General features: G+C 37.5%; 1 protein-coding gene across 1 annotated transcript; it reads right to left on the minus strand.

The window, feature by feature from the left end:
* Positions 1 to 13,453: 13,453 nt before the first annotated feature.
* Positions 13,454 to 14,688, minus strand: LOC127427931 (40S ribosomal protein S23). Its single transcript, XM_051675877.1, has 4 exons — positions 14,618 to 14,688; positions 13,946 to 14,105; positions 13,733 to 13,853; positions 13,454 to 13,650 (listed from the first exon to the last, which is right to left on the minus strand). Exons 1-4 carry the CDS (start codon positions 14,619 to 14,621, stop codon positions 13,504 to 13,506), a joined length of 432 nt encoding a protein of 143 aa, XP_051531837.1. The 5' UTR covers positions 14,622 to 14,688; the 3' UTR covers positions 13,454 to 13,503.
* Positions 14,689 to 16,807: the final 2,119 nt, after the last annotated feature.

The following is a 16,807-nucleotide window of genomic DNA, read 5'->3' on the forward strand; positions in this document are numbered from 1 at the left end:
TATGCAATATGTAATCTCATTTCTCATTTTGTTTTTGTGCTTTTGTTGTGAAATATTACCTGGACATGTTCTTGACAGACTTTGAGATCTCATGTCACATTTTTATCTGCAGTGTTCTTTTACGAACCTTGAATTTTGCAGATTTCAGGCCAGTGTTTATGCTCCATGAGAGCAGCCTTCAGTTTAGAGCAGAAGGTCACATGATCAACATAATCTAGCAAGATACGCACCACATTCCCTGAGATATGCTTCAACCATGACACTGATATGACCTCACAGAACAACAGAAAGAGGGAGGTCCAATGTGCTTTAAAAAATGTTTACATTTAAGGCGTAGTTCAAACTAAATGTAAATTCTGTCATCGACTCAATGATCAACTCAACCCAATGAAGCGTCCATGACATCAAACCTGGTGTGTCCACATGGCCTTTATTAATCTAAATGCAAATAAGATTTGAGAGCTGAGACAGAAGGGAAGATTTCCAGTAAATAATGTCTAAAACTGAGTGTGAGTAAACAATGACAGAATTTATTTAGTAACAGAACAAAAACCAATTCATTTTAGACTCACACTTGTATTGTTTGCGGCCAAATTTAATAAACAATACGAAAACAATAAACGAGTAAAAACACTAAAGTTGTGCATTTTTGGGGAGATTTTATGCTATTTTGATCTTATCTACCTTTACATTTCTTAAAAACGTTTCATATGCAAATAAGCATATTTATGTTAATTTCATTACAGTAAAAACCTACACTCCTATAAACTGAAACATTAAGAAAATGTGAGAATGTGTGATGTATTGGGGGCAGATTACTGGCATCTGGTGCAAAAGAACAATTACATGACTTGAAAATCATGTCATGACAAAATTAAGCAGTAGATGGCTGCAGAGATCCACTAATTCATTCCTGGTTGTAACAAGATGAATTTGTGTGTGTCATCTGCATTGGAAATGTTTTACAGCCTCACCCATTCATTTATGCGCGTGTGTGTGTTCTACATTGTGGCTGAATTATTGATTTAATTTGATAAAATTCCCCCCCAAAAATTGCTCTGTGTTATAGTCTCGCCCATTCATTTTCTATAGTCGGTCAAATTTAACCATGAACAACACAAGTCTCACTTTTTTTGAAACACAGTCTAAACTAATAGAATCCAGTCCAACTGTTTTTTGTGTATCCACATGGAGAATGTAGGGAAAGTAACTAAGCCTCGAGCTACTCAGATGAAGTATAACATTTTTATTAAAGAAACAAAACTGATTTTGGTAAAAAATTATAGAAAAGAGCACAAGGGTTAAACTAATCACCAGAGTGTCTTTGGTGACGGTATCACTCCAGCCCTCATAACCGTGTGGCACATGCGAGCCGTCTCCATACGGAGACAGTCAAAGCATCGCTCCATATCGTAACCGAAGTTACACAGCATCCGCAGCACAATCTCTGTCTAAACTATAAACTATAAAGCGTGTATAGCTGCATCCCAATTCGCATACAATCCATCCTAAATTGTTAGGAGGATTACTGCATCCCAAATCAAAGTACATTGAAAATAGTACACAAAGGTCCCTGAAGTGTGTACTATTTCCATAACATTTCTAAAAGGTGCAGCCGTGCATGCTTTTTGGGCTAATATTGCATACTATCCCTTGCAAACATTACACAAAATGTATGTTGTGCCACTACTGGTGAGTTATTAAAACTTTTGTGAGGCAACACAAAACTTGCTGTACAGGAATGTAAATTATTTGTGAGAGAACGCAAAATTATTACAAGGGAATGACATTTTTTTTGTGAGAGAACGCACAACTCTTCCAGAAAATAAGTTCCATCCCAGTCCTCTAAGGGGCTTCGTAATGTATACTTTTAGTTTGTAATAGAAGTATGTGAATTGGGATGCAGCCCATGTCTATAGAATCACACACCTTTACACAAAGGCTGACCTTTCCGCAAAAGAGTTAGAAGGATCTCCATGTGTCCTGCCTGTGCTGCTAATGCTAAAGGGGTCAGGCTGTAAGTGCTCCTGGGGTCAGGATGAGCCCAGTACTTCAACAACAGATCTACAAAATCTATCAGACCCAACCGGGTGGCTTCATGTAGGCCGGTCCTGTGGTGCACCCCCTCCTGGTTAACACTGGCTCTGAAGTTGAGTAGAACTTTCACTATGTCATAGTGGTAGTTTCGAATGACTGCGGGGATGAAGATGACACATTAAACTGGACATGTCTGTTATCTTTGGTTGCAAATGCAGTGCCTGCAATGTATTCATTTTGAAAGCTCCAACTTCCTGTTCAATTGTAAATCCGTAAACACAGGAAAGAAAACTGAAAGAAAACTGAACTCGTCAAGCCAATTCATTGTGTCTTGAAATATAATATAGAGGCTTTACTTACCCACAACGAGAGGTGAGTCTTCCTCCTTATCCAGGGTGTCTGGACTGCTGCCGTTGTCCAACAGGAAACAGATGTTGTCCACAAGACCTTTCTCCACAGCTAAGAAAAGAGCTGTTTTACCACAATGAGTCCTTCTGTGCCCTGAGTCCTCAGGAGAAGCTGTGGAAATGTTTAATTTCAGGAATAGTTCATTCAGAATGAAAATTCTGTCATCATTTCAATCTCAAGTAAACCTCAAGTGGCTGATTTCTTAGCTCTTCTGCCATCAGAAGCCAGTTCTCTACATCACATCCCAACTCTGTTCTGCTTCCTCTCTCCTCTTTCAGAGACTGATATCTCCAAAGCTCTTCTTTCCAACCGTCCTACTACCTCTCCTCTTGACCCTCATGTTCTGCAAGCTGCTTCTCCATCAATCTTGCCCGCACTCACACACATCACCAAAAAATCCCTCACAAATGGAACCTTCCCCACCACATTTAAGCAGGCTAACCAACACACAACCCCAAAATAGTTGATAACCACAGACTGGTCTCTCTCCTACCTTTCCTGCCAAAAATATAACCAGCTGTCTGCTTTTCTTTCGCAGAACAACCTACTTGACAGTCATCAATCTGGTTTCAAAAAAGGACATTCCACGGAGATTGCTCTCCTGTCAGTAACTGAAACCCTGCGACTGGCAAGAGCTAACTCCAAGTCATCTGTCCTTATCCTCCTTGACCTGTCTGCTGTCTTTGACACAGTGAACCACCAGATCCTCATGTCCACCCTCTCTGACCTGGGTATCACAGGAAGCACGCTTGGCTGGTTCGAGTCGTACCTCACAAGCAGATCCTTCAAGGTCTCGTGGAGAGCAGAGGTTTCCAAGTCACACCAGCTGACCACTTGTGTTCCGCAGGGATCAGTGCTTGGACCCTTCCTCTTCTCGATCTACACTACATCACTCAGACCGATCATTAAGACACATGGCTTTTCCTACCACTGCTATGCAGATGATACACAGTTTCCCCTGTTGTTCCAGCCTGACGACCCCACCATCTCAGCTCGTATTTCAGCCTGCCTTTCAGATATCTCGGCCTGGATGAAGGAACACTTCCTTCAGTTCAACCTTGCCAAGTCAAAACTTCTGGTAATCCCTGCAGCTTCCAACCCAACTGTTGACCACAGCCTCACAATTTATCTTGGTTCAACAATACTAATACCAACCAGTAGAGCCAGGATCTTGGGAGTGGTGTTTGATGACTAGCTTAACTTCACTGGCCACATCTCATCAACTTTCAAGTATGTGCTTTACAACATCATGAAAATCAGACCTTTCCTGTCTGAATATGCTGCGCAGCACATGATCCAAGCTCTTGTGATATCAAGACGATTAAGCCACTGCAGTTGGTCCAGAATGTGGTCTTCAACCAACCAAAGAGTGTCCCTCTTTGTTTGGTTGAAGACCACATTCTGGACCAACAGATTTAAGCCGATGGAACAGCACCCTCTTACTTAAACGTCATCCCCCTCTTGATCTCACTCCACTGGCTAACTGTAGCTGCATGCATCAAATTCAAGGCTTTGATTATGGCTGTCGGGACAGCCGATGGAACAGCACCCTCTTACTTAAACTCACTCCTTGTGGTCTATGTCCCCTCTTGCTCCCTGCGATCAAAGAATGAGCAACACCTGGTGGTCCATTGTAACAAGGCACAAAGTAACTCTCCAGATCATTCACATTCATACAAAAGTAGCTGTAAATAATGCACACAATATGGCAACACAATTAATATTCCGCTTGAATACGGTTTCGAAAAATGTTACGTATCTGTTTTATCATACAGTTCTCTACTGTCTACTTTCACAGCAGATTTGAATGTATTTCAAGTGTTGAAGTTTGGGGGATTTTTTACATACATTAAGTCAGGGTTCCTCAAGTAGTTTTCACCAAGGGCCAAAATCTATCAACAATGCAAAGCCAAGGGTCACTGCCCTCGATGTTATGACAAAGTGTCTGTGCTGCAGCTATTATTAGTAGTATTGGTATTGTTATTATTATTACTATTATTATTTTTTATTGTTTTTGTTGTTAAAAGATTCACAACATAAATATTCAGATTTTTTTAATAAGTTCTTTTTCTCAGTTTTAGTAGCCTGTTTTATGTATTCAAAAAATTATGACAATTTTGTTTGTATACAGATACACAAAATAACACAACTTTGCCTGTTGATTTAATTTTATAATTAACATTTCAGCCTGAGAATTTATTTAATTTAATTAAATAAGTCCATTAAAATATGTGACAAATTTTGTGTTTTAAAAAGTATGCCCTCATAAAGTAAAAAAAACAAATACTCCTGAAAACCAATTATTGGATACAAATATCTTTAATGATATATTCTTACCATGCTTTATGGCATTGAATATTTTATCTCTTTAAGGAGTGATCTGAATGTTCCTGCAGACAAAAATGATCATATTTCATTCGAGAATTTGGCAACATCAATGAATTTCAGCTTGTTAAAGGTGGAAAGCCTGCAGATGTCACTAGAAAATGAGTTCTTGAGCTCCGTTTACTTGTGGCCCTGCAGCATACTCTGTTCAATCATGAACTGTGTTGCCACATCCTCATCGAAAATCCCTCCTGATGTGTCCAGATCCATAGCACAGTCTTGGTGATTGGTGACCGCTTCAAATCACCCCTCTTCAATTGAAAAGCAACTTCTCGGGGGCCTGGGTAGCTCAGTAAGTAAAGACACTGACTACCACACCTGGAGTCACGAGTTCGAATCCAGGGCGTGCTGAGTGACTCCAGCCAGGTCTCCTAAGCAACCAAATTGGCCTGGTTGCTAGGGAGGGTAGAGTCACATGGGTTTTAACCCCCTCATGGTCGCTATAATGTGGTTTTCGCTCTCAGTGGGGCCTGTGGTGAGTTGTGAGTGGATGCCGCAGAGAATAGCGTGAAGCCTCTACACACGCTAGGTCTCCACGGTAATGGGCTCAACAAGCCACATGATAAGATGCACGGATTAACGGTCTCAGATACGGAGGCAACTGAGTTTCATCCACCGCCACCCGGATTGAGGCACTACACCACCACAAGGACTTAGATTGGGAATTGGGCATTCCAAAGTGGGGAGAAAAGGGGATAAAATCCACAACAAAAAAGAAGAAAAGAAAAGCAACTTGTCTTCTCCGGATAATATGACAGTTTAATTGCTCAGAGGTTGTTCTTTTATAGGTTGGATGGCGAAACGTAGCAAAACGTCCAGTGACCTCTTGAAGCGCTCAAAATGCTCAAAAAGTGCCCCGTATTCATGTGACAAAAAGTTTGATTTTGCAGTCTAGGAGAAACAATTGAGATATTACAAACTTAAAATGTTTCTGTACTTATGGGATTGTAGAGCAAAGATGTCATGTGACTTATGAAATGCATGCCATCTGCAGCCATGATTGCAACCACCATGCAAACGCTACATATACTGTAATACCACCACATGCAAGTGTATAACTGGAAATAGATATCAGTGTGATATAATTTAACTACTTTAGTCTTTAATCTCTATAACACTTGTTTTATGACATTTGTCTGTCAATACCATGGTAAGGCACAATAGAAAAACCATTGCCGGTTTAATAGCTCCCAATTTAGAAAGTCTTGCTAAATACAAAAAGTAAACAACCCCCTTGACATACACTCCAAACCTGCTTTTTCAGCTCAAAACGATTACTTTCCCTCATTAGTTCCCCCATTGTTGGGCTCAGAACTCAAAAAGTACATTTTCACATTACCTTTTATATGTAATTGTTGTTGTTGCATGACATTTGGTTTGGGGGGCATCACCCCGGCCATATACTAGGTAATATAGGTCACAGTTCTTCTATAAATACCTGATCATGAAACAGCAGGGGACAGCAGTGAATCCAGACTGATGTGACCTGCACACACTTTCAGCTCTATAGAACTTGGCCCCATTCTGTAACAAAAACAAAACATGGTTTTTAGACATGTAACACAGTATTTCAAAAGTTTTTTGGACATTTACCATGGTAAAGCCATGTTTTTTAGATATGTACTGTATTCTTTCTAGTTACCATGGTAAATGAATATGGTAATTATTCAGTTGTACCATATGTATCAAAGTACAATGATATTACCATCTAAAACCATCACCAGACCATAGACTGGAATTGGCATTGGAATTTTGAAGGAGCTCATATTTTGAAGAGGGTGTAATGACACCTGAAAATTTGAAGAATGTCCACATCACTCATGAAGAAAACCCATAAAAATGCTGATTGATGTGTCTGAAATGCGTATGCACCAATCTGCAAAAACAGTCTACAAAAAGTGCTGAGATTATTCCTACAATCTAGAAAAACTATACAGAATTTGGAGGAAATAGATTGGTGTGAATCACGTTAGCTGATACAGTGGCATCTAAAGGCCAGATAACACAAGACTCAGCCTCAGACATCAATCAGCCTGCCTTTATTCAGTTAATCAATAACAACTTTGCAATAGTAGCCACTGTTTAACATGAGGTGCAAATCAGTTCATGAGTTCATGAGTAAATAAGACTGGGTTTAATCATGTAAACAAATAAACAAATAAATAAATAAAATCCCAATAAAAGGATAATTATATATATATATGTTTTTTTTTTTTTTTTTTTTTTTCTTATAAGTCACTTTGGATAAACAAATAAAATAAAATAATTAGCAAAAAACTTCAAGCTTTTTATTACTAACAAAAAAGAAAAAAGTATCTAAATGTACCAAGGTATATATCAAATTATCATGGTAGTACCATCTGATGTATCACTGTACCAATGAATTACAACAATGAAATAAAATAAAATAAAATGAATTTAAATAAAAATTAAATTAAATAAAAATTAAATTAAATTAACAAATAACTTCTAGTTTTTGTCACCAAGAAAAAAGTACCAAAAAGGTGCTGTGGCACTAGAACTTTTTTTTTTTTACATGATACTATGGATATGTACCATGGTATCTAATAAACATGGTATCACCACAATAGCATAAAACAAAATACAAATACAAATAAAAAAAAAACATCAAGCTTTTTATTACTAAGAAACATGTATCTAATTGGAGCTATATAGGATTTAAAAGAACCCTCTAAACCTACTGACTTAAACAGAGAAAACAGCAGCACTTGAGAGAGAAAATAATGTGCCCATACTGTGCCAGCTTTCAATAGATGGCGATATCAAACAAGTATGCAGTGTTTGAAATGGAATTTAGTTTGAAAACTAAATAATGCTTACTATTTTTTAAATGGTATGTGATTTAGTGTGCAATATGCAATGATGAATTTATTTTTACACTGAATGTAAATAACATGTAAAGTCTTACATTGTGGATACAGTAATTATTGTACACAATGTGAAATAAAATATTATTTTGTATTTTTATTATACAAAATGTCACATGAAATAATCATTACACACAAAGCTGCGGGGTAAACGAGTGTGATAAAAGAAACACATTAATTATATATTGCAAATTAAAATACAAAACAAACTTGTTACAGTGCCTAGTCTATAGGGAATGTTGATCACACTGTAAATATACTGTAAATACATTGAAGAAAACCAGTTTGTGAGTTTCGCAGAATCAAATTCCGACTCCAGCTGGTGACAGGTGATGGCATTATATTCGTCCATTCTAGGCCACCACAAGCATGACACCAAATCTGACAAAACATATTTCATCATTTCATTCTAATCTTACCAGAATCCTCTTACAATTCCTCTGTTTAATTTGTCTTTTTGGATAGTGCTTTAGACTATCATTCTGCAGCATCAAGACTGAATCTTGTTACATATTTACAAAGGAGCATGTTGATGCGTCAGACTTGTGCACTGTATTCTGTCATTTTGGTAAGAAAGCATCCGCTGAAATTATATGTTGTGTAACATAACTGGAGTTTTGATAGCACATGCATTACTGCAGGAAGGTTCAACTGTAGGAAGGTAATATGAATTAGGCCTATAGTCTATTCACTGATTTCATGAGATGGTGTGATTTGTTGGTGTGGTAAGGCCATAATGGAGAAATGGATTGGTGTGAATCAGTTCAGCCGATACAGTATCTGAATGCTGTTACAAAGAATATGTTTAAAACCAACCTTAAAGCCTTTGCACATCAAATGTGGATTTTCTACGCAAATTTCTAGCCGCGATTAACATTTTTAATTAAAACAATAAATTCCTGTGAAGCCATTCACACCTGGAGCAAACATTCACTTGCTGACAATGCAGAGTTTTTTTTTTTCTTCCATTGATTACATTTCCTGACCAATAAAATATGAGCTCTGGATCAAGTGTCAGTAGCCACTGCAGTAATGAAATTAAATTAAATTGGTTTCTGTTTCAGTTTTACTAAGAATCACGTGACCAAACATTTTCAGAGTCCTTCCATTCTTTGATTTCTAAACAGCTTATTAACTGTCTTTAACACAGCCAATCTAAACACCTCAAAAATGCTGTAAACATACATATAACAAAACATTTCTTTCTCACACACAGAAACTGTGTCAGCACATAACAGTAGATCATTGAGGCCTGTGTAACAGGACATCAGTGTAATTTCTATATTTTCAGCTGCAGAACTATGAATGTTTCTATTGCACTGATCCCAGTACACCCCTGATGGGACATTTAGCATTTTAATAAACACTACTTTAATATAAGTTTTACTAGCTAAGAAACTAGCTGTTTTGCACATTTCTTGAAAGTATTGCAAACTTTCAATCTTAGCTTTTCTTTGATTCAGGCTTCGTTTAAAGTATCATAAGATTATCGAATCGTGAATTCAGTATGGTGAACCAATCCGAACTGTGAGGTGAGTGAATTGTTACAAACCTACTAATCACTGCCCAGGACACCCTTGCAACCATGGCCGAAGAAATCTCATAGAAATACACTGAAAAGTGACATCATACATACTGCACTGTAAACCCTAATGTTGACATTTCTGGAAAAATCAAGTTGTTTTAATTAAACATTACTTGAAATGTCAAGTTTTGGGCTCATAACTCAAATATCTATATTGAATTCATTTATCTTAAAAATATATATAGACTTGAAGGGATAGTTCATCCAAAAATGAAAGTTCACTCATCATTTACTCACCCTCATGCCATCCCAGATATGTATGACTTTCTTTCTTCTGCAGAACACAAATGAAGATTTTTAGAAGAATATTTCAGCTCTGTAGGTCCATACAATGCAAGTGAATGGTGGTCAGAACTGTGAAGTTTAAAAAGCACATAAAGGCAGCATAAAAGTAATCCATAAGGCTCCAGTGGTTTAATCCATGTCTTCAGAAGTGATATGATAGGTGTGGGTGAGAAACAGATCAATATTTAAGTCCTTTTAAACTTATTAGGGTTTTTGGTATGTAGGCCTGTCTAAGAGTATCATAGAAACTACAAATCAGTCACAAAGCAATACGTTTAAAGCACTCAGATTTTCTTCAAAGCATACAAACCTTGTTTTCAGATAAGTCAATAGAATAAAAAAATGAATATAGGCATATATTACAGTTCTCTTTTTTTCTCTGAAACACGGTTGGGTTACATATGCAGTCAGTCAGAAAATAAACATTAGTCTACACTGTAGATGGAGGCAATGGAGCAGACTGTTCCTATTTTACACCCATGTGCTCTTTGAAGGGTAATGTTCCAGAAACAATGGCAGCTGCTTCTGAAATCATAGAGCTTAAAAGATCAAATACAGCTCAGATGGGCAAAGCCAGAGTTTATTGTATCTTCCCCTGCAAGAACCTTACAATATGTTAAATGGACCATCAATAAATTATTACATGCATTTCGACAGACGCTTTTAACCAAAGCGACTCTCAGTACATTCAGTTTATTCATTTTTATCAGTTTGTCCGTTTGTGTGTTCCCTGGGATTATTAACAGAACTGATGGGCCAGCAGAAGAATAACATTTGCTGTCCAGCATGGTAATATAATTAGTGGTGTTTGCAAAGCCAAGCGTCACTCTTACTATTCCTCACACTTTTTCAAAACCCCCTAACTCCAATTTTTAAACTTAAGGGGATAGTTCACCCAAAAATGAAAATTCTCTCATCGTTTACTCACCCTCATGACTCACTTTCATCTCTCAAATGAAAATTTTTAGAAGAATATTTCAGCTCTGTAGGTCCATACAATGCAAGTGAATGGTAACAAGAAATTTGAAGGTCCAAAAAGCACATAAAGGCAGCATAAAAGTAATCCAAATGACTCCAGTGTTTTAATCTATGTCTTCCAAAGTGATATGATAGGTGTGGATGAGAAACAGGTCAATATTTAAGACCTTAATTTTTTTAATTTTACTATTAATCTCCACTTTAGCTTTCACTTACATTCTTCTTGTTTTTTGGAAATTTGCATTATTTGTGCATATCGACACCTACTGGTTGGGGCTGGTCAAAGGTGGAGAGGACTTAAATACTGATCTCTTCTCACCCACACCTATCATATCACTTCTGAAGACATGGATTAAACCACTGGAGTAGTACGGATTACTATTATGATGCCTTTATGTTATTTTTGGAGAAATCCATACCTATCTCCTTTCTGTTATCCATGTACATGTAAAATAGTGAACATTTAGTTCAATATCAACAAGGCTTAAAAACAACAGTGCCGTCAAACAGATGTCCTGTTAGTACACTGAAAAAAAAAAAAACAGCATTATGAGCCACACGTGTCCTCAGTCCCACTTAGTTTGTCTGTTATTAAACTGCCGACGGTTTGGCTGTTTTTAGGGGCAGGACTGACCAGTCTGGACTCTGTGAGCACTTTCAGCAGGGAGTGCTGTGGTCAATTGACACTTTATTAGGCACAGGAAAAAAACAGGCCAACTTAACACATACAGCACTCTGCTTGTGTTGACAAAAAGGCTTTATCTTTTAAGAGAGTTTTTGTTGCAATTTGGAAATTCCTTTTCTATCCGATAAGAAAAGTCAGTTGTGGTCGGTGATTGTCAGTTGAGCAGTATGATGCATGACTCCCACACCTTCTGTTTAAGGATTTTTAAAAACGGATTGCTATTTGCATTTGGGTGTTTCTTCCAACAACCAAATTTAAACTTTTTTCTTTTTAGATCCCATTGAAACTGAATTGGAAACTTCTCACCAGGCCTCCATTTACTTTTAGTACTTTTTAAATGCCTTTAAAGTGCAGATTTGACTGTTTTAGCATTGTCCCAGACGTTAAATGTTAAACCATGAAAATCTATTATAAAAACACATTACACGTTTAAAACTATGATCATGTAAACAGAGTTATTAACTATGAATGCCAAGTGTTGTGCACAGAAACACAGAACTTGAAGCTCATCCACTTTCATCATATTAAAAAATTATAAGCATAAGACATTTGAAATTTTGCTACAATTGTGATCAGTTTGTATCAACAGAAATAAAAAAGGCATGTTTCTATTCCATTACACATGACCATTACTACAAATACAATTAAACTTTAATCCATTCAGAGTTCTCACACATTGAACACATTGTTTCAGTTGTTTTACTGAATAGAGTTTTAAAAAGTTATTTTGATCGCACTCACAAAGAGCAATTGACAACCGAGGGCAAAAAAAAATAAAAAAAATAAAAACGTATACTAACTTAAAGTATTGTCCATCAAGTTTTTCTACATTACCTGGCCAAAGAAAAAGCCACTGATTGGATTTTAATAAGCAGATACTGAAGAGACTATGATTGGATCATTTTTGCAGTGATTAATGTGTTTCAGCTGCAACAGTTCTTTTAACCTTAACTGATGCAGTGTGTAGCTTCTCATTTCTTAAACAACCATGTCGGAAGATGTATCCCGTGGTCGTGGAAAAGAAGTTACTGTGTTTCAGAAGGGGCAAATTATTGGACTGCATCAAACAAAGAAAACAACTAAGGAGATTGCTGAAATCACTGGAATTGTGTTAAGATCTGTCCAACGCATTATTAAAACCTGGAAGGATAGTGGTGAACCGTCAGCTTCCTGGAAGAAATGTGGTCGAAAAAAAAACCCCTGAATGATCATGATCAGACATCACTAAAACGCTTGAAGTCACATCGTAAAAAATTGACAGTAGAACTCACAGCTATGTTTAATAGTGAAAGAGCATTTCCACACGCACAAAGTGACGAGAACTTGCAAGATTGGGACTAAACAGCTGTGTGGCCACAAGAAAGCCACTTGTCAGTGAGGCTAATCGGAAAAATTATTTCAATTTGCTAGGGAGCATAAAGATTGGACTGTGGAGCAATGGACAAAGGTCATGTGGTCTTACGAGTCCAGATTTATCCCATTTAAAAGCGATGGACGTGTCAGGGTAAGAAGGGAAGTGAATGAAGCGATGCACCCGTCATGCATAGTGCCCACTGTACAAGCCTCTGGAGGCAGTGTTATGATCTGGGTTGCTTCAATTGATCAGGTCTAGGCTCTGCAATGTTATGCAGCAATAAAATGAAGTCAGCTGACTACCTGAATGTACTGAATGACCAGGATATTCCATCAATGGATTTTTTCCTTCCCTGATGGCACGGGAATATTCCAAGACAAACACGGCAAAATTCATCGGGCTCAAATTGTAAAAGAATGATTCAGGGAACATGAGGAATCATTTTCACACATGAATTGGCAATACAACTTTGGATGGAAATAAACGTTGTGACGTCGCATAAGGTTGCTGAAACAATGCCACGATGAATGCGCACTGTAATCAAAGCTAAAGGCGGTCCAATGAAATATTAAAGATTTTTTTTTTTTTTGCTGCATATTTACATTTACGCATTTAGCAGACACTTTTATCCAAAGTGACTTACAGTGCCCTTATTACAGGGATAATCCCCCTGGAGCAACCTGGAGTTAAGTGCCTTGCTCAAGGACACAATGGTGGTGGTTGTGGGGATTGAACCAACAACCTTCTGCTTACCAGTTCAGTGCTTTAGCCCACTACGCCGCCACCACCACTCCACACACTCTGTGTATGATGGCCATTCTTAAAAAAAAAAAAACCACAAGATGACATTTAATGGAACTGAAAAAACTCCTTTTATTGTGGTTTCGACAAGAACAGTTTATGATCTAGGTCTCTCCTTCTTGCCTTTGTACAGAGCCAGAAGAGACACATTGGCCACCTTCACCACCTTGAAACGAACACCAGGGATATCACCCACAGCGTGTCCCTTACGTCCGAAACCTGCCACCAGAACCTCATCGTTTTCCTGTAACAATAAAATTAAAACATGAATAAGCGCTCACTTAAAATGTGCAACATCGTTATGCATGTGGGAATCCAATATGAACCTCAATAAAGTTCAAGCAGCCGTCGTTGGGGACGAAAGCGGTGATCTTCTTGCCATTCTTGATCAGTTGGACTCTCACGCACTTCCTGATGGCAGAGTTGGGCTGCTTGGCTTCAACACCACTGTTGAGAAATCGAAAATGCCATTAAAACAGCTCACGATCAATAAATATACTCACACCACATCTTCTTGATTGAAATGTAAAGATCCTTACACTTTCTCAAGCACGATGCCTTTGGCGTGAGAAGCTCCACCAAAGGGGTTGGCCTTCAGAGCGGTGCCCAAATGGGCCTTCTTGTACTGTTTATCATGCCACTTCTGCTCACGGCGGTGGTTCCGCAGTTTTCTAGCAGTCCGCAGTCCACGACATTTGCCTGGAAGGGAAATCAAATCAAAATCAGACCACTTAAGATGTGTCTACATTCATTCTAAATATAACGTATTATCTGACATTATTCTAAATATTAAGACCCATCCCTTCACTTTTCACATTGTTTCACTGGGTGTTTTTCATCACTTGATGACTGGCAAGAGCAGATAAGCATTAAAATAACTCATTCTTACACCTCTAATCATCTTTCAAGAAGCAACATCGTTTGATTTTCATTTACATTTAACTTATGATTTGACAAATGCAAACCCTGGTATAAAGAGTTCAACTCTAAGTACAGACCACTTCACAGTGTTTTAATGCATCAGACTGTGTGCAGCTCATGGCCGCTCCTCGCGACTACATGATACAACAAAAGTATCTAGAACTACGACTTCCTAGCGAGCTTCACTATGTCTAGTCGGACAAATACAACCCTTAACGTGAAAAAAATGCAGATAACATTGCGATTTAATTAAATATAAGAATAGTTTTATTCTGGTCTCGGGTACGCACCCATGATCGCGTGCTCTAAATCCGGCCAGGAAAGAACGATCACGTGACGCTCTGCGCAAATGACTGCTTGAAGGACCCCTTCGGGTAGCCCAAACTAGCGCCTGTGTACAAATGGAAATGAAACAACACATTTTAAACAAAAAAAATACCCGAAACTGTTTTAAACAAATTGTTTCCAAGTCTTTTGCAGTTATTATACATGCAGCGTTATGGCCTCATATTAATTAAGCAACTTCGTGGAATATGTTTAAAACTGTAATTGTCACTCAGAAGGACTATTTAAAATTAAGCTGAGGGCAAAAAAAGTAATTTAAAGGAATATTCCGGGTTCAATGGAAGCTAAGCTCAATCGACAGCATTTGTGGCATAATGTTGATTACCACAAAAATTAATTTCGACTCGTCCCTCCTTTTCTTTAAAAAAAAAGCACAAATCTGTGTTCCTGTGAGATCGTTTCACACAGAACGTGGCAAGCGCAAGCGTCTAGTTCATCAATGATTTGATATAACTATTAGGCCTATTTGAACTATATACACAGTTAAAGAAACAATGTGAGCCCAGTTTAAAATCTGTTTTGTCTAACTACATCTAAATTTTACAATAGAGTGTTGCCAGGGCACTTCTCAATCAGGGGAGGTAAAATAAGTGCAGAATATTTCTCTCACATACATTGCAAGTCTGCTGCTGCTGCTGTTGGTGTGCGTGTAGGCGACTTCACAAATTTTTGTTGATTTTATCTTTTCCTGAAATCGCGACACTAGCACCACCTTGACTGCACAAAAGGCTTCCTCTACGAGAGAAAATGGCAGCCGTGCGGCGATTCCACCGCTTGCCACGTCCGTGTGAAACTGCCTTTACAATGGAAGTCAATGGGGACACATTTTTTTTTTTAAGGTTTCAATGCAGAAATGTGAAGCTTATAATGTTATAAAAACACTTACATTAATTCTTCTGTTAGAACTCATGTATTATTTGAGCTGTGAAGTTGTGTAATTTAACAAGTATATTGTTTACATCTTGTGGCTATACTTTTGTAACAGCGAGTATTTTATCGTTTACGGATTGGCCTCATTCACTTCCATTGTAAGTCCCTCACTGTAACCCAGATCAACATGTGGTGATCAACATTATGCCACAAATGCTGTCAATTAACCCGGAATATTCCTTTAAAATGGTGAAATTGAAGTAATGTTGACCAGTTACAGGACCTACGATGTACACTTTCACTAATACATATGTCAACAAGAGTTTGAATTTGTAAAATGGTAGTTTACTTAATCTATTTGAGTTGGGACTACATGAATCATTTTTGTTGTGTTAATGTAGCATTGATGAAATTGGGCATGGGATTTCCATTTCCACAGGACTGCACAGGACTGGATTGGAAGAACAAGTGTTGAAATGCAATTTTGAGCAAGATGAGAATAGAAAGATATTCGTTCATGTTTTATGTTCAGTTATATTGGTATTTAAAAACAGTGTCTGTTATACTAGGTTATCATTGTGGTGAGAATGGACTTTCATTTTCAAGTGATACGTGATTCGAGTGCTGCTTAGCTTTATAAGCAGTTGCAATTAAATTGAAAGTGTAACAGTTTCACTGTCCTTACACTCGCTCACCTGGCATATACTAAAGATTAATAAAATCAAATTAGGTTGGTCCAACATAAGAATATTTATTAAATGAACTTTATTAAATTGAGTTTGCCAAACCTAATGAAGTTGAGTTAAAACTGCTATAGTACATTCATTTGAACTAATCCATCTAAATGATGTTGGCTCAGTGAAACTGACTTAATCTGAATGAAAGACATCGTAAAAACAGTCTGCAATTCAATTATGTAAATGTAATGACAGAATTTTTTGAGTGTGAACTTAATTGCATGTCAGATTCTGATCCAAGGCAGTATGAAGACTATTATAAGAAGACAAGACCCCACAATTAAATATGATGTGTATTACATAAACAGGCAAAATTCTGATTACAAATAGTCAAAAATGTAAATGTTGACTAGTTACAGGGCCTAAGATATACACTTTCCTTTATATATAGGCTATAGATAACCTAAAATCTTGATGAATGAAATTAAATGTTCATGGACATGCCACATTAAATGTTAACTACCCAGATTACACATACACTCAGTTTTGGTGCATTTTAATTTCAAGTCCCTGTAATTGTTTGCGTAA

Source organism: Myxocyprinus asiaticus, chromosome 37 (genome assembly GCF_019703515.2).
Source record: "Myxocyprinus asiaticus isolate MX2 ecotype Aquarium Trade chromosome 37, UBuf_Myxa_2, whole genome shotgun sequence".
Classification (NCBI taxonomy): domain Eukaryota; kingdom Metazoa; phylum Chordata; class Actinopteri; order Cypriniformes; family Catostomidae; genus Myxocyprinus; species Myxocyprinus asiaticus.